The 19,179-nt window shown below is 38.8% G+C and overlaps 1 protein-coding gene across 2 annotated transcripts; it reads left to right on the forward strand.

The window, feature by feature from the left end:
• The first annotated feature begins 1,356 nt into the window (after positions 1-1,356).
• On the forward strand, positions 1,357-17,615 carry RIOK3 (RIO kinase 3). Of its 2 annotated transcripts, XM_007435310.3 has the most exons (13): positions 1,382-1,575; positions 3,084-3,205; positions 4,404-4,549; positions 4,688-4,795; positions 5,469-5,578; positions 6,475-6,618; positions 9,053-9,180; positions 9,663-9,851; positions 10,562-10,721; positions 13,911-13,991; positions 14,083-14,172; positions 15,039-15,146; positions 16,224-17,615. In XM_007435310.3, exons 1-13 carry the CDS (start codon positions 1,501-1,503, stop codon positions 16,329-16,331), a joined length of 1,569 nt encoding a protein of 522 aa, XP_007435372.1. In that variant the 5' UTR covers positions 1,382-1,500; the 3' UTR covers positions 16,332-17,615. The 2 variants fall into 2 exon arrangements, with proteins under 2 accessions (XP_087986786.1, XP_007435372.1); XM_088130660.1 differs by lacking the exon at positions 3,084-3,205 and having other exon boundaries at positions 1,357-1,575.
• The last annotated feature ends 1,564 nt before the right edge of the window (positions 17,616-19,179 follow it).

Below are 19,179 nucleotides of genomic sequence, written 5' to 3' on the forward strand. Positions count from 1 at the left end.
TCAAAGGAATTGATCAGCAGGGTATAGCTGATATTTTTGAAAAGGCATGCTGCCTAGAAACTTGTCTGCATATTTTTTATCAAGATTTTCAAAGTGGAAAATGGTGTTTAATAGAATTAGGGAAAACAATGGAAAAGACAAGAAAAGGTCTAAGGTCCTACATTTTTTTTTTTTAAAGGCTGAAATAGGACATCAACTTAAAACACCTGTGATTTGTCTGTTTCTCTCAGACAAAATCAACCCATCTTCTAGGAACTTTAAAAGAGATCATTCCCTCATCTATATTTGACACCCATTAAAAAAAAAAAGGGAGGGAGGGAGGGAGAGACTTGTGGATCCCCAGAGCTATGGATTTATTATAGCCAATGTTTTGGTCTATTAAAGTTTATTTCATCATTGCATCATATATGTTTATTGCATGATTAATTTAATTTTAAGCTGTCAGAGGTTTCTTTGCTGTTTCTGCTGCATCAGTATACCACAGCTCATCTGCTCTTTTATATTATTTTGATAATAAAGCTCACGTGATCATTCACTGCACATTATAGAGCAGTGCATAATCCAACAGATGTCTTTTTATTTATACCTTTTAACTTGACGTGCTATATTTATGATGCAGGGACAGGTGTGCTGCAGTATCTTCTGTGTCTTGAAATTAAAGCAGTGTGAAGAATGGATTGTTAGGCTTTCAGTGTATCACACTGACCAGCATAATCATAAACTAAAACCTGTGGCTTTTTTGCTTCATTCACATTTTATTCATTACTTGATATTAGCAAGAGAGCTTTTTCCGTGTGTGTGTGTGTTTGTGTAACATAAATATGGAAAGCTAAAAGAAGTCACATACTGTATTTTCTACAGTGGAAAGGAGACTAATCAAAGGAACAGAAAAGAAAGAAAAGGGGAAGTTTTCGGAGGAAGTACTCTTCAGCCTGCCACTACATCTATGGACTGTGATAAAAAACATCAAGCTCCATTCCTATGCTTTCTAGCCTAAAGAGCACCCGTAACACTGTACTAATAAAACTGCTTTTGTCTTGAAGCCATTTCTGCAACCTGATAGACCTTTATTCAGCTGTTCCCTGATCTCGCATCAATTCCCCGACAAGCAAGGGGAGAAAACTCAAGCAGAAGGAGACGGCTCTTTTAAAGCCATTTTGCGAAAAGAAGGAAGCCACAACAGCCCCCCGAAAGGATTAAACGTAACAGGGCGTGCGCGAGACAGGGTGCGTGGGGCGGGATCAATGACGGCAAGGGGGCGGGAAAAAGAAAAGCGACCTATGGGCAGGAGGAGTTCAGAGGAAATAGCTCTGCCGCCCGGCTGGAACTTGGCTTTGGAGCCAATGAACAGCCGCCGCCGATGACTAGGGGGCGGAAGAAGCTTCGGGAAGCTCCTGAAGCCGGAAGGAGCTTAATTCTATTGAGAGTCGCCTTTGCTCTCCAGTACTGCTGTTTTTTTCCCTCTTGCGCGCCTTCGGCTTGTTTCCTTTTCCGCCCAGCATGGATCCCGTTGGTATCGCTGCTGTCGCCCCCGCTGCTGAGGCGAGTCCCAGTCCAGCCTGGCCTCAAAGCAAGGTGAGGCAGGAGGGGTGCGCGTGACCTGGGCATTTCCCAAACCTGGATTGGGGGGGGCATTCTTGGAAGAGAGAGGACACCTTTTTTTTTTTAAACGCGTGTACGTTTGACGCGGGGCGAAACACTGAGGAGTGGCGTTCTCAACCCTCCTGGGGTTTGTCCTGCGAGAGTGCAACTGCGTTTTTCTAGCCTCAGCCAGCCGAAAAGCTTTGGCTTTGATTCCCGCAGCTGGAACAGCTAATTCTTTAGGCCCGACTGACCTCGGGATTTCCTCTCCCTTGTTTTCAAATCGGCCCGTAGAGGTGCCATCTTTTTCTGGTAGGGCTCTACGCCTCTTAATAGTTGGTTAATACGCGGATATTCAACAGGTGTATAACAATGTAAAGGGTACAGTCTTTTTTTCCACACAGCTATTAAGTGCTCACAAAGGTTGTCAGGCGTAAGGGAGGGTCTCTTTCATCTTTTACCCTTAATAATACAAAGCCTTAACATCTCAGGGAGGACATATCATAACGTTTTCAGTGGAAACCAAGAAACCTGAGTTGGCCTGACAAGATTGTTCCCTGTAACTCTTAGCTCATTTGGGGATTTTTTATCCCAGTGTGTGGGGAATGGGGGATAACAGCAGGATGATATTTAGAGTGGTAGACTAATATCTAAGGGCCCTGGATTATAATCATCCCTAAACCTTGAGACTTACTGGTTAAACCTATCAATATATCACAAAAATGGAAGAGAGAGAAACATTGATGCTGCTTTAAGTTGGAGGAAAAGTGGATATAAAGAGAATAACCATACCCTTTGTAGTGTTTAGAATCCCATCCCACTACTTCAATAACTTTCTTTTAAATAAAAAATAAATGCATTAAAAAGGCACATGGAGGGATGACACTTTCACTTGTCTGATGTATTGTTCTATCTTAATAGACTTGTAGTCTTTCTTATTATCAGTTAAACCTGAATCTATCCTCATTTTATTCATTGTCAAAGTAAGTATACTTCTAATGCAAAAATTGCCCAGGCTTAACATGCCTAGAGATCCTCCAATAAATGTACTTTTAAAAATATTTCCTCAAAACTGAATTTTGATCTACTAAAGATAAAGGTAGTGACTACTGTAACTGAGTTTAACTTTAAATTCATATAGAGTTTAAATTAATTTAGAATCACTATGGTAATTTTCTCATTCTTCACAGTTGGACACTTTTTAAAATGGAAAAGTGATATAAAAATGTAATCTTTGAGGTAATGGGCTGAGATGTATTTTTTAAAGAAAAAAACATTTCTGTTTAATCTTATTCTTGAGCAGATATGTCCAAGTTTAAAATTAACAAGCAACAAGAAATCACAACTCTTTGGCTTATAAATGATTGTTAATTTATACTCTGAAAAAGCAGGTGACAACATAAATGATTGTTTTCCCTAATTGCTGTGTTTCTTTGTATACATATTAAAAATTGTAAAGAAAAGGTGGTTTCTGTTGATCAACAAAATGTTTATCTTTGCAGTGCCCATGGGGAACTCCTAAAAACACTACAATATCATGTTCCCTTGCTGATGTCATGAGTGAACAGCTAGCTAAAGAGCTGCAGTTGGAAGAAGAAAGTGTTGCTTTTCCAGAAGTAGTATCGTAAGTTGTATAGCTTTCCATTTACATACTTATATACAGACTTAATTGGCACAGTACTTTGTTTAGTTGCAATTTTATGCACTCTGTCTTGTAAGTCTATTTTCAGTCATTGAAATATCTAAATATAGAACATGAATATGACTTTATGGAAGTGGTAATAACAGCAATTCATAGTATTTTAGATTTTATTTTTCCCACTTGAAGCAGAGTGCTTGCTGCTTTCCTCAATACTATCATAACTGTAGCCTTCTATAACCTTGGAGAAGTTAAAGTTATACTTAGTGAGATTACTACAGCTTCACACTGTTGCAGGAGTTTCTCCAAGGAAGAGGATAAGCTGCTTCCATACTTTGAGGAAGTTCTGTTCTAAGTGGAAGGAATGTAATCAGACTACTCTCACCCTGCATGTTGTGTATACATCTGTGGTATCACCTAGAGCTTATTGGAGATGAGGAAACACTTCTTGTTCCTTGGGCATCTGTAATATATAGCAAGTCAGATAGGGAAGATGGCAATCTGAGTCATTTAATCTAACACAATAGTTTTCTAAAATGAGGAAGCAGCTCTTTCTGCTCTCTAAACAAAGCCCCTACACAGTGTAACACACTCAATAAAAATAAATAAATAAATAGGGCATTTCCTTCATTCTCCTTAAGTAGAGAACAGTATCAAGCAGCAGCATGCAGGAAGAAAGACATCTGCTATTACAATTTATAATTTTTCACCACAGGAAATTCAATTCTATCACTCTTTGACTATGCATATGAAAAGGCTAGTAGAAAGGGCCTAATTCTTCCACTGAATGAATATAACTTGGGCTGCCTGATTCTTTAGCCCTGTAAATTCCTGCCCATAATTTATTCAGTCTGCTGATAGAGACTTTAAGACTTCAAAATGGCTCATTGTGGGAAAAGATCTTGTTAAATATAAATATAATATCAGTCTACTGTGCAGTTGTTTGTAGTAGTCCAAATATCATTGATATTTCATTGGATATAGCAGTTTTTCTTCTGTACAATTGTGTCATGTCCATGCTGTTTGAAAGGGTTATACTCTTCACTCAAGGTTACAAAGCTGTACTGTGCTTTGATTTTATATTAATGGCTGCTATTCAACATTGTTGAATAATAGGAATAACAAGTCTGAGCTGGTGTTTCATTGTCACTCTTAACATTTTATTTTTGTCTATTACATCTAGGATTATTGATAGACCATTTGTTAGTGGAGAGAATATTGATACCTCCAGTGACCTTATGCTGGCACAAATGCTGCAAATGGAATTTGATAGAGAATTCGATGCCCAACTTCGGCGCGAAGAAAAAAAGTTCAACGGTGATAGCAAAGGTTACCTCACTTTTATCATAACCCCTTTGTTAAAATAAAGTTTATCTGTTTCTCATTCATCCTTGTTTTAATCTTCAAAAAACGGAGGTCGTAGAAATTTATTTTTAAAATCACATGCCTTTGTTTTTGCTTCTCAAGTGTCCATATCTTTTGAGAATTACCGAAAGGTGCATCCTTTTGAAGACAGTGACAGTTCAGAAGATGAGGTTGATTGGCAGGACACTCGTCATGATCCCTACAGAGCAGGTAGGGTGTGGAGTCAAACTTTCAATGTATCTCATGATTAATAAAGATTTTCAGACTTTGGGAAATAAGTTTTTGTGATGTTTATGTTGTCTACTTGATTGCTTAATAAAAACTAAGCAGTGAAACATCCGCTCTTCTGCGTTATTAATACTAGAATATTTGATTAGTATACATTTTAAAGGTATAATTATGACCTAAGCAAAAAGCAAGTTCTTGTTCCATGAAGCTTGGTCTACATTTATAGTGAGAGATAGGGAAGGAAAACAGATAATCGCACTGTGAATAAATTTAATTTGTGAGCACTATATGACCAATCAAGCTTCTTAAGAGAGGCGTGCTTAAAGCTTTCACAAGTGGGCACAAGCATTCTTAGAGAACACACTTCGAAAAGAGCAGTAGTTTTTAAGGACCTGTGAATGGGCTATGTGTTTCTTATCAAAGTTTATTAACTATTGTGCGGTGTACAGTAACAAAAATAGCTTTTTTGAAAAAGAGTACTTAAATAACATGAAGCTGAGTCAGACTTTCAGCAAGGGGAACAGTTGCCTAAGCATAGTGACATTGGGATTTCAGAGCTCAGAAGGATTCATACACTATGACTAAAGAAATTCTAATGTGCTACTAGTTTTTGAGATACTGTACATTCTAAGTGTAATGTTCTGCTTATTCATAGATAGACCTACAACTACTCCAAAAAAGGGCTTTATAGGAAAAGGAAAAGATATAACCACCAAGCATGATGAAGTTGTATGTGGACGAAAGAACATGGCACGGATGGAAAATGCAAGTTCTCATAGATAGACAGATAACTGTTCTGTGACTGAAGCCATCATGAAGGGAATATTTTTTTTTTTATCCTGCTCTCAAAATGTAACAAAAAAGAAAAGATGGGGAAAAAACCCTTAAGTTTATACATTAGCTCTTAAAATTACAAGCTTGCCTTAACCAGTTGAGATGTTGGCATGGATAGAGACAGTCAAAGATTGGTTCTATTTCAGCAACAGGAATGAAATAAGTTGATTTTGACCCTAATGCAGTCAGGATTGATTTTCTGTATTTATCCAATAATAAGACTAATCAGTCATTATATTTGTTTCCTACTTTTCCATGCTAAAGAATACTCAAAGTAGCTAACCACCACAAAATAAAGTACAGAAACAATTTGAAAATGCAATTTAAAACCTAGATACATAAGGTAATAAATAATTAAAACAATTGAAAAGGCAAATTTATAGACCTACGTTTTGACATCTTTTCTAAATATGGAGGGAGTGAGGCTCAAATGCAGTTATGAAGTAGTGCAATTTGAGCAGTGCAGTGCAGGAAGAGCATGTAGATGCACAAGTCTTCTGTGTACCTGACAAATGGACCACTACAAGCAAGAATACCTTCAGAAGAGCTTCTGCTGCTGGTTCTCCTTTTAGTGTGTCTCTGGGTTCATAATGAGAAAAGTTGTCTCTCAGATAATCAGGTCAACATTACACTTGTGTCTTCCAAAGTTTAAATTTGTTTTGTGTGGCCATTTAAAATTGAGGGGCTGAATACAGAGCATTCTCAGAGTTACTTAATCTCAGTAATTTCAGTGGTTCAACTCTGAGTATGATGACATGTGGATCTATTGTTTTATTTAACATAATGATGAAAGCTAGTTACTTACTGAATTACATCTATGTTTGCAGTTTGCACCAGAATTTCAAGTTGGTGATGGAATTGGTATGGATCTAAAATTATCCAATCATGTCTTCAATGCCTTAAAGCAGCATGCATACTCTGAGGAACGCCGGAGTGCCAGGCTCCACGAGAAGAAGGAACATTCTACTGCTGTGCGTCTTGGTGACTCAAATGAAAATTGCATAGTTTTGTAAGGCAGAGGGTTTACAACAAATACTGAGTTTACATTAAGAATTATAATTCAGTAATAGAGTTGTAGCATCATTGTACAATCATAAATTTGGTAGTGCCTCACAGGTCATGTAATCCAACCCCTGCCTGGTATGGGATCTGCTAAAATATTTCAAACAGATGCTATCCAGCCTCTGTTAGAAAACCTCCAGTGAAGGGGAACATAACACTTCATAAGCCTTCTGGGTGACCAGCCTGTTCCACATTGGTTCTAGTCCTGCCCTTTAGGGTGACAGAGAGCAAATCCACTCCCCTCTCTATGTGACAACCTTTAGACATCTGAAGACTACTATTGTACCTCCCCTCAGTCTTCTCTGCAAGTTAAACATACCCAGTTCCTTTAACCATTCCTCATAAGACTTGATTTTCAGTTGCCTCATCATAGTGGCCTTCCTCTGAACCCAGTTGAGTTTGTCAATGTCCTTTTTAGACTGTAGTGCTCAGAACTGTGTACGCTATTCCAAGTGGGGCATGACCAATGCACCATATAGTGGGGCAGTTCTTGTATCAACTCTGTGTTCCTGTTAAATCAACCCAAAATAATATTTGCCTTTTTAGCAGCTGCTTCACATTGTTGACTCATGTTGAGCTTGTGATCTACTAGAACACCTTGATCCTTTTCACATTTACTGCCAAGCCAGGTCTCTCCCTAACCCATCCTATATGTACACTTTTCATTTATTCTCCACAAGAACAGGGAAGACTCGTATCCTCCTTTGGTTATACGCCTCTTTTTCCTATAGACATCCCTCTAGCAGCATTTTAGAAAACTGTGTGTAATCACATTGGTCTCTTTAGATCCTTCCTATTTCTTATTTTTCCTTCTAATAGAAATGGTGTGCAATTGTACATTCAGTATTTCATTCTTGCAAGATTTCTTATCATTCCCAGACACTTTTCTCCTTCAGGATTTCAAGCCATTAGATTTGACCTACCATCTGTCTAAGAAAATCTAGTCTTCAGAAATTCCTTGTACAAGTCTGACTCTTCTGTGTTCCTCCTTCCCTCTAAATCATGTCCCAGGATTTCAGTCACCTTCATTTCTTCAATCAAACCATCAGTGTTGGTAAGATTAAGTCCAGGATAGCAGCCCTTCTTGATCTTTCTTTGACCTTTTGACAAATGAAGTTGTCAACAAGAGAGGACAGGAATTTGTTGAACTTCTGACTCTTGGCAGAATTTGATTTCCAGCAAATGTCAAAAGTGGTTGAAATCTTCCATTGTCACTACTATAAGCCTCTTTGAAAACATCTGCCATAAAAAGGCCTTACCCAAATCTCTCTCCAGGCAGTCTGTAATATAATTATACCACTTTGTTTCTCCCTTTTATTTTTATTCAGAAGCTCTCAATAGGATTTCTATGCTCCAGTGTTTGAATTTCTGTGCTTTCTTTACAGTGCAATGCTTTCTTCTTTCTGCTGAATCTGGTCCTTTTGAATACATTGTACCTTCTAGGGCTGTGTTCCAATCACATGTATCATCCTATAAAGTTTCAGTGATGCCTATGACATATTTGTCCACCTGTTAGGACTCTGTATTCATTTTCCATATCCTGTGTATTGGTACAGAACATCTGAGATTGTGAGTGGTACCCCTTACAGGCTTTGCTTTTGTAGATTTCTGCCAATCTTGAAGTCTTCCCCCTGCACCTGCCTGCTCCTGTGCTTCTTCCTTTATCTCCTGCATTTTTGGCCTCAGTCCTTGCTAGTGTATTAAATTCTGGGCTTTTGCCACTCTCTTACTTTTTCACTTTTTTAATGCACTTCCTATGAGATTGGCAAGATAGCTACCAAACACATTCTTTCCAGTCTTTGTCAGATATACCCATTTTGTTGCCAAGACTCATTAATGTGGGTAGCATAGTCTGTATTTGAGGAACCCAATCCCTTCTGAATAGCACCATCTACAGACCCAGTGGTTTACTTCCAGGATCCTGTTCTCTTTTCCAGTGCCATGGCCAACAACCAGAAAGATTGAAGAAGATGGTACTTGCAGTCCCTTGTAGTCTTTGGAATTCCATTCAAAATCATCTCTGGCATAATTGCTTGTATCATTAAAAGGCATAATTATCAGACCATCCATCACATCCTGGATACAAACATCTGAAAGACAATACATCTCTCATGATGTCATATCAAGTCTGCACACTGCAGCCTTTGTTTCCTGTCAGCAGGGAATTGCCCACCATCACAACACAACTCTTCCCGTGATCTTCATTCACTGATTAAAGAAGTTTTCATTCATGACACTCCTGTAAATTAGAAGAATCTTTTGTTATTTGAACTGGTTAGCAAATGTAAGAAAATATCTGTTCCCCAAATAATTGTCCTACTCAATCTTTCTTTTCTTGCATAGGAAAAAGCTGTAGATCCTAAAACACGTTTGCTTCTGTACAAGATGGTCAATTCTGGAATGCTTGAGACCATCACTGGATGCATAAGTACAGGAAAAGAGTCTGTGGTGTTCCATGCATATGGAGGAAGGTATTTTTAATACACTTGTGGCATTGATAGTCCATGAAAATAGGAGTTACTCTAGAGCGGTGCAGTACCTTAAATAATAAGTGCAGTGGAACTGTCTTGCATCTACCTTGCTCCCAGTCCTTCACATAAATATTGTTGAAGGCATATTATGAACATAAAACCTTAACATGGATCCGTTATTTAAATCTTGAAATTTAAGAGATCTGTAAAAGATATATATAGATATATATAGATATATATAGATATATATAATTAATTATTAAAAGAGATAGATAGATAGATAGATAGATAGATAGATAGATAGATAGATAGATAGATAAAATTATATAATAATGTGGCAGGTGTCAAATAGTTCAAAAATGGGTGATAGTACAATATTGACATATTTGAATAACACAAATATTCAAAGCATTTGTTTTTTATTTTTAAAAAATGAGTTTGTATGGCATATGTCTAAACTGGGTACTTTGTTTTTCCAAAAGTTTGGATGAAGAAATCAAATCTGTTCCTTCAGAATGTGCCATAAAAGTATTTAAAACAACTCTTAATGAATTTAAGAATCGTGAAAAGTATATCAAGGATGACTATAGATTTAAAGACCGTTTCAGCAAACTGAATCCACGAAAAATTATCCGCATGTGGGCTGAGAAAGAAATGCATAACTTAACAAGGTACAGAAATGGAAATATATAAATATAATGTAGTAATTTTTCATTCAAACTCTGATGTTTGGGAATATATATAAAAATCTGGTTTAATGCTTAACTGGTTTTAGTGTTGTATCAAGTCTTAATACTGTAATACTATGATAGTAACAATTATTTTACATTGTAGTTATTTTAATAGTATATTTTGGGATTCAAAAAATAGTTAGCAATTGTAAAACATAACTGATTATAACCCATTAATCAACAAGTATCAAGAGTTTTTTTTTAAATATGAAAGGCCAGAACCTGTACTAATTCCTGAGTAAAATTAATTATCCTAGGGTTTTTCAAACTTAGCAATAATGCAGCCCCCTAAAATGATAATTCAATTGGTCCCACCCAATCCCAGGCAAAGCAGGAAGGAGTTTGGCTGCAATTCTCCAATTCTGTTTTGCCTGTACAATTTGTATCAGGCTTGCGTAGGTGACAGAGGAGTCCTGTCAAAACTCACTCTTGGATTTGCTCCCCACTTTGTCTAAGCAAGCCCGTTGCAGGTTGCTCTGAGCAGGTTTTGACACTGCCTGCACAAATTATATTAGCTTTTTAAAAAAAATCTCATCTCCTCCTGTTTAAGTTGCTCTTGACCTCCTTTGGGAAACCCTGAATTATGCTAAAGATAATGGATTTCATAATTAGACATTTATCAACACTAATGCTGTTTTTCTTCTTGACAGAATGCAGAAGGCAGGCATTCGTTGTCCACAAGTGGTTAGCCTAAAAAAGCATGTCTTAGTCATGTCTTTCATTGGTCAGGATCAAGTCCCAGCTCCTAAGCTAAAAGAAGTAAAACTCAATAGTGAAGATATGAAAAATGCCTATTGTCAAGTTCTTCATGTAAGATCAATGTTATATGGAAATAGATCCAGTGTTATGGAAGCAAGCTTCTGCTTGCACAGTGATGTTTTCTTCCTTTTCCTCCATTTTGTACCTCATACAGATGCATGCAAAACTGTTTCAGAGAATCTTCTTAATACTGTGGGACATTTGATGGGGGAGGAGGAATCAATTCTATCAGTAGTATTTCTTTGGCTTGTTGATGAGTATCACTTGGTACAGTGCTTTGTCTCAATTACTCGAAGTTTTGACTGGAATTATATATTAAAGTAATGATTAATATATTAATGATGAATAATAGGTACAAGTGCAGAATTTGAGATAAATACTCAATGAACTAGGACTATGAAAGGCATTCAAATGGAAAGCACTCCATCTTGCAGCATTGGGGCAACATTGTCCTCTGGAAGGCTTGGAGAAGCTACTTCAAAGGTTTTCATAGGTTGTGTGCTGTACGTACACAGAAAAACAGCAGTTCTTCTAGGAATGTTGACAAAAGTGGTTATGGATGCTCAAGCCTGCAGAGACAATCTGGGAAATCTTTCCAAGCAGCTATGTACCAAGCTTTCCAGAGGATGGGGCTGCCTTAGCACTTTGTATAAGTGCTCATATGAACACACAGGTAGTCCTCACTTAACGACCCTAATTGGGACCAGAATTTCCATCGCTAAGCAAGGCGGTTGTTAGGCAAAACATCATGTGGCTGCAGCACTTAGCAACAGCAGTTCTGGTAGTACTGATTGTGGTCACTAGGCAAGGGCCATGCTGTTGTTAGGCAAGGACCTCACACTTCTCCTGCCCTGTACAAACTGCTGGCTCTGTCCTCCTGCCTCCTCCCCAGCCAGGCCTGGTGAGGTCCCTTCAGCAGATAAGGCACCACTGCACTTGCCTCCACTTCAACTCCACCCACCTGCCTATCTTCCCCCCATCTTTTCCCTTTGGGCTGCCCTGTACTCTGCCACCGCCTACTCTTGCCACTCTCACCACCCCCAACTGACTTTCACCATCTTATTCCTCCCATTGCTGACAAGGCACGCCCAGCTGAGGAAGCTGCTGGCCCTTTGTGAGGCCTCTGCAACACCTCATAGAAGTGTTGTGAGACCTCAGGGAGGCATCCTAAGGCCTTGTGAAGGGCTAGCAGCTGCCACGGCCAGGTGTGCCTTGTCAGCAGCGGGAGGAAGAAGACAGTGAAGGTCAGCTGGGGATGGAGGGGGGGTGGCAGGGGTAGCAGAGTGCAGGGCATGAGGTGTTGTGAAGGGCCAGCAGCTGCCTCAACTGGGCGTGCCTCAGCAGCGGGAGGATGATGGTGAAGGTCAGCTGGGTGGCAGGGGTGCAGGGCAGTGGAGTGCAGGGTGACCAAAAGGGAGGAGATGGTGGGGAGATAGGCAAGTGGGGGGAATTGAACCACACTGTACAGTTGTAAGTGTGGGTGGGCTGCCAAGCACCCGAATTTTGATCACATGACTCTGAGGGCATTACAATGGCCATAACTTCAGGGACTGGTCATAATTACCATTCATTCAGCACCGTTGTAACTTTGAATGGTTGCTGAATGAATGGTCATTAAGTGAGGACTACCCATACTGAGGCATCGCTTAGAATGCTCTCTACAGCCCTACAGCAGTCTGTGATATTAAAAAGAACACTACCACCTACGAAATTAAAAATAGGTGATAAAGCATAGTAGGGTTGAATGGAAAATAAAGCAGCCTTTCCCAACATAGTGCTTTCCAATCATAGATCAGAGAAAGTTGATATAGATCATGAAGCCACTGAACTTTGAAGGCACAGGTTATGAGAATCTGTTTAGAATTACAAATGGTCCAGTTAGTATGAACTAGCTTTGGGAGAAAACAATAGTGAGTACAGTACTTGTATAAATTGACTCATACATATTGACTCACAAATATGTCTGTCAATAATACAGTTATACTAATAGCAAGTCAGGTAAGATTGACTGAGTCAGTGTCAACTCTTAGCAACCATATAGATAGAAAAGTTTCTCCAAGATAAAATACAGGTAGTCCTTGAGTTATAACATTCGAAGTTACTGTGCTGAAAAAATGGACTTATAACTGATCCCCGAAATTATGGCCATTACAGTGCCCCCACGGTCACGTGATTGCGATCTGGACACTTGGCAATCCATTTGCACTTACAACCGGTTGCCAAGCACCCTGCGAATGTGTGATTGCCATTTGCAACCTTCCCTGCCAGCTTCCCACAAGCAAAGTCAGCAGGGAAGCTGGCAGGGGAGGTTACAAGTTGCTTGGGTAAGTCTCCCCCACCCAACCCTGGCCTTTCTTTGCACTGTACCCTCCTTCCCCCTCACACGCATGCATCATGCCTTCCCCCCGCTCGCATGCACTGCAGCCTCCACTCGTACACACCACACCCTCCTTCCCCCTTTGCTTGCACGCATGCATGCACCAGCACCCCTTCATTCATTTACACAAACCAGCACCTGCCTTCTCCCTTCACTTGTTCACACGCATGCCCTGCACCCTCCTTCTCCCTTCGCTAGCTTGCACGCACTCACCCTCCTTCCCTCCTTTGCTTGCCTGCACGCACTGCGTCCTTCTTCCCTCTGCTGGCTTGCTCACGCACCACATCCTCCTTCCCCCTTTGTTCTCTTGCATGCACCAGCGACCTCCTTCCCCCTTTGCTTGCTCACACACACCACGCCCTCCTTCACTCACTCCCATGCACTAGCGCCCTCCTTCCCCTTTTTGCTCCCATGCACTGCCCACCCTAGGCACTGCATTACAGCTCTGGGGCTTTGCAGGGGGAAGGCTTTGCAGGAGGAAGGAGAAAGACTCATGAATGGCCAGCAGCTTCCAATGTGAGCTGCAGAGCATGCACTGGAAGCACCCCTGGAAAATCCTTCAGCACCCTGGAGCACTCCTTCAGTTCCAGAAGTGCCTCTGGAGAAAGGGCACTGGTGCATGTAAGCTTTATGACCGCATCACTTAGCGATAGAAATTCTGGTCCCAATTGGTCATAAGTCAACCTGTAGTTGGAATGAATATTCTGAACACTGTTATTTAGTTATATTTTGTTTTTGAAAAATAGTTCTCTTCACAATTATTTCAAACCTGCTTTAGCATTATCTATATATATGCTTAGTATTGAAATTTCTGTTTACTTGTATTGTGGGTAATTCCAATAATACTTTCTGCTTTCTTCTAGATGATGCAACAATTATATAAAGAGTGTAATTTAGTTCATGCTGACCTGAGTGAGTACAACATGCTGTGGCATGGAGGACAGGTAAGCTCATTTTAATTGGAAGAAGATAATTTGAAATAGACCTATGTGTATTTTTCTAAGAATAGTCAATCTTGTATTTTTTTTTGTGCAGGTCTGGTTAATTGATGTCAGTCAATCTGTGGAACCAACACATCCTCATGGACTTGAGTTCCTGTTCAGAGATTGTAGGAATGTTTCCCAGGTAAGAGATCTGCCTATCTCAGTCTTCAGTAATTGAACATGTAGAATTGCGTTATACTAGCTAGTGTGTAAAACAAGTTTTCCCAGCAAAAATACTGAATTACCATATGCAAAAGCTTAGGAACCCCCAGTCAAATTGTATTTTTCAGTGAATCCCTAACTGCACAAGTAGATAGATCGATCGATTGATCGATCGAACGAACATATAACACCTCTGTATGTATAAAGTTAAATACAATATCTTTCTTCAAATTCAGATCCATACTTACTTTTTTTGGTTCAGTTGTTTACAGATTTGGAATAAGAAAATAGTGAATATGGCAAGTGCAAAGGTTAGGACACCCTTTCAATAAGTCAGAAATAACAGCTTCCAAACATTTCCTGTAGCCAGCTAAGAGTGTTTCTGTTCTTGCTTTTTGGAATTTTTCCCACTCTTCTTTGCATAACTATTTTTGGTTAAAAATATTCCTAGGTCTTCTTCCATGCACTACATATTTGAAGTATATCCACACATTATCAATAATACTCAAGTCTGAAGACTATGAGAGCCATTCCAAAATCTTTATTTTTATTTCCTGTAAGTACTTCATGGTTGATATGGGATATATTTCAGCCCATTGTCTTGCTGAAATATCCACTCTCTTTTCAGCTTCAGGCCTTTTGTTACTTGCCATAGTTAGTTCATGTAAAACACATGTATTTTTTCACAGTGTGGGTCTAAATGTGAATTTTATCAAAGTAGAAGAAGTAACTTGCATATTCAGCTTAAGAACTATTATTGGAAGTCCATACAAGCATAGGGATTATATACTAGGAAAGCTTACATTTCTGGGTGTCTAACAAATTTTTTTTTTACTTTTATTAAAGTTCTTTCAGAAAAGTGGTGTATCTGAAGTACTCAATGAGCGAGAACTCTTCAATGCTGTTTCAAATTTAAATGTTGCAGCTGATAACGAGGTGGATTTTTTAGCTCAGGTAAAGGTATTTTGCTTGCTTGTTTTTAGTGGAGGATGAGATTTTTTAAAAAATTATTTTACTCTATTTTAGAATCTCTAAGAAGTTCTGGGCTTGTTTAAGAAAATCCAGATTATGCAGTCAAAGAATCTAAGATAAGATTTGGAATAGTTTAAGAGAAGCAGTAACAATTTTGGGAATAGTTTTAGACTGAAAATGTTGTGCTTTCTCTATCCCAACAATACCAAGCCCTTTTGAAGAAAGACTTAATAAGATGGCAGACCCAACATCAGTAATTCTTATGCATGTTTTTTTTTTTTAAAGGAATGGTTCCTAGTAACAATAGGACTCATTTTATTGCATTTTAATATAGTACTTGGAGTTTGAGACATTTGAGGTGACAGGGCTGAAAAATACTGTTATAATCCTTTAGAAAGTAAACAAATGTCAATGACATTTTAATTTAACAACTTGAATCCAAACTTATGCTTTATATGCACAGTTTAGGATTAACCTCTTATTTAGAACAGCAAATCTTTCCACCGTATCAAAAACTGTTTTCAGAACACTTCTGTTTCAGTAATAGTTGCCATGTAATGAAAAACCTAGAAGGCTGCTTTTTGAAAAAACAAATGGGAAAAAAGTTCTTTGGGTACAAAGACATTAATTATGTGCTGCTTTTTAGATGCTACAGAATGTACCTAATCCTTCAAGTGAAAGCATGAGCTGAATCATCAGAGTGTTAAAACAACAATTTCACTGAAGTGTATCACTGAAAAATTACAAATGAAATCCCAAATCTGTTTTCACACCCAATAAATATTGTCTGGCTCTGCAAAGAAAAAATATGGTAACCTATGAGTGTAATAACTATTGTCACTAAGACAAGAAGTTACCTCAGCAGAATTCAGGTTTAGGTCTGTGTGTTATATGAACCATGATAATGGTAGTGTGATAGTACTGTAATCTTCATTTGTAGTTTGGTAACAATAAACACTGAAAAAGCATCTGATACAAAATGCAAATTCAACAAATCAGTTTCAAACCACATGAGAGCTGCTACATAGTTCTTGATCTCTGAATATGTCTTCTTTGCAGATTGAAGCTTTGGAGAAGATTAATGAAGATCATGTACAAAATCATGAAAAAAAAGTTTCTTTGTTTACACATGGTGATGGGGACCCACCAACACTTTGCAATGAATAGCACTCTGAATTGATCTGAAGTATCTTTTCTGTGTCTAAATTTTAGAGCAGTGATTAAAAGTCAGCTGCCAAAGGCAATGGGGTGTGGTCAGCTCAGATGCTGTAAATGAAACTTCAGGGAATATACATTGGTGCTTTGATGTATTTTAGAAAAGCCCACAATTAGTCCTTTGGAACTAATTACATACCTTGTGACAATGAAACTAAATTTCATTTTCTGTTAAATCAATTTTTAAGTAGCAGAGTATATGTGATATAAATATTTCAGATTTCCAAATGATGTAATACTTTCAAATTAAAACACCAAAGTATTACATATATGAAGGTAAGAGTGATAGATACTTTCTCTTGCCTCCATTGCATATTGTTCTTAAACATCAGTATATGTTTGAGATACTGAAAATATGTTTCATGTTTTAGAACTATCCAACATCGCATTGTTATCAAAAGTTTACTATTTTTACAAAGACTTGGTATGGAAAAATTCTTAATATTTGATAAGTGAAACCTGTATTAAACACTAAAAACAGCCTAAAATGTTTCTATCATTTTTATACACAGTATAAAAAATTGGCCTGCAATTTGACTTTAAATTTCAGCTATAATATAATTCTTCAGAAAGGTGTTGCTAGATAATCAATAACAAATATTTAATCTTTTATTTCTTAAAACAGTGCTTAAATGAAAGATAATTTAATGTCCTTAAAGTCTGAAATGAGTGGAAAGTATATAGCCGAGTTGTCTCTTATATAAACTTGAGATGATTGTAGATTTTCAGTGTTTTCAAAGGATTCAGAGAATATCTTCACTTTTTTGTAAAAAAAAAAAAAAAAGTCCATATAACATAGTTTCATGTGTAATATAGTGTGCAGTTCATACAACCACTTAAAAATAAACCAGCAGAACCAAGGCTGTTTCTTCATATTTCTCTAAATGCTGTCTATTTTGCATTTGCATGTGCAGAGACTAAGAGAATGAAATTTGGAGACATTTGTCATAAAAATTGTCCCTGAGGGCTGTATATGAAAGTGATCGAGTTCCCAAGATCTGCATTTATGTTTTTAGAGAAATAATTTCATTCTTGCTGTGTAATTACATTTAACTAGATGATATTTATTTTAGAAGGCCAGTATAAACTCAGATAATTCACTGATAAAGGTTTCTTTTTTAAATGTGCCCTCCATTATGTTATAATGAGATATAGTTGCTATATAACACTCATACAACCTATGAAAAGCCTTGTTCCTTGCAAAATGGAAGTAAAAATAAAAAACATCAGATCTTGTTCCTGTATTAGCATCTTTTCTTGTTTAGTGCCTGTAAGGATTTAAGTTTTGCTTCAAAATCAATATTTTGCAGCATTTCCACAGTTCCCCCAAAGCTGTGGTTACTTCAGCTATTACTAAATGGGAGCTAGAATAGGCAGACCTGCCTCATGTAGTCACCATGCCATTGCCCACAATGAGATGAAACATTTGTCAATACAAGTACAGGTAGTCCTTGGGTTATGAGCATTCGTTCAGCAACCGTTCACAGTCCTGAAAAACTAGACTTATGACTGGTCCTCACATTTATGTCTATCACAGCATCCCATGGTCACATGATCAAAATTTGGGCACTTAGTGGTCATCAGCCCTGTGCGAACTCCAGTTCAACTTCCCCCACCTGCCTATTTCCCCCCCATCTCTGCCCTTTTGGCCACCCTGCACAGCATGGCCAAGATGTATTCTGCTGCTGCCACCCAGCAGACCTTCCTCCCTGTCCTCGGCACTGTCTTCCTCCTTGGCATCCCCTCCCCTCCCCTCTGCTGGGCTCACCGACGCTGTCAGCACTGGGCTCAGAGGTGGCAGCAAGGGGCAGGGCAGCGGTGGAATACAGCATCTTCATCTTGACCATGCTGTGCAAGGCAGCCAAAAGGGCAGAGATGGGGGATGAAATGGGTGGGGAGAGTTGAAGTGGAGGCAGTTTGTGCAGGGCAGGAGAAGCGATTTGTCCTCTTCCGGCTCAGTGATCCCCTGAAAGTGTTCCCTGCCTTGGAAGAAGCGAGGCTCGGGGCTGGGGGAGACCAAGCCGGGAATGGCTTGGATAGGGTGGGAGCTGTCGGGAGACAGGAGACATGATTGCCATTTGCAACCTTCTCAGCCAGCTTCTGACAAGCAAAGTCAGTGGGGACGCTGGCAAGAGGTCACAGGTCGTGATCACATGAGGTCCTTGCCTAACAACCATAACCAGGACTGCCAGAACTGCCATCGCTAAGCGGTGTGGTCATGTGATGTTTCACTTAATGATCACTGTGTAGTAATGGAAATTCCAGTCCCAATTAGGGTCGTGATCCGAGGACTACGTGTAATGCTTTGTGAATGCATGAGGGAATTCTGAAGGCTTAACATGAAACATTTCAGAATGTGGAAAACAGTATTTGTTATCCCCTTGAAGGTTCCAACTTGCAGGTTTCAGTGTACTAGATTCACTCCTGAATCTAAATGCCTAGATTTTTATGGTGTTTGGGGATAGTTTTGCACAACTATCAACCATGTGTGTCAACCATGCATGTAACTGGCCTTGTGGCTTAGACATATTGTTTGCAATAATCTTCAAAAAAGCCTCACACAAACATTTTAAAACTTCAGCTGGCTTAGAATGCCATAGCCATACCATGGCCCAGATAGTTATCAAGTGAAATGTCTGCATTACAATTGTCTCCCTAGCAACCAGTTTATTTGAGGACACAATTTAAGTGGTTACAGTATTGTGATCCACAAAGCTGTGGATCATATGCCATAGGTGCCCAGGGCTGGATCCCTGCAAAATTGTGATCTAGGATTTTGCTCCATCCCATAACAATCCAT

The sequence above is a fragment of the Python bivittatus genome, unplaced genomic scaffold (genome assembly GCF_059951505.1).
Source record: "Python bivittatus isolate LINGU-HERP-01145 unplaced genomic scaffold, Pbiv_v1 ctg000840_np1212, whole genome shotgun sequence".
NCBI lineage: Eukaryota > Metazoa > Chordata > Lepidosauria > Squamata > Pythonidae > Python > Python bivittatus.

What these genes read in the sequence shown, in the direction of transcription:
- RIOK3 (XM_088130660.1), top strand. Translation starts at nt 1,361, where the DNA reads ATGACTAGGGGGCGGAAGAAGCTTCGGGAAGCTCCTGAAGCCGGAAGG. An exon ending in ACATGGCACGGATGGAAAAT is followed by an intron (nt 5,579 to 6,474) that starts GCAAGTTCTCAT and finishes CTATGTTTGCAG; the next exon opens with TTTGCACCAGAATTTCAAGT. An exon ending in AGAAGGAACATTCTACTGCT is followed by an intron (nt 6,619 to 9,052) that starts GTGCGTCTTGGT and finishes TTTCTTGCATAG; the next exon opens with GAAAAAGCTGTAGATCCTAA.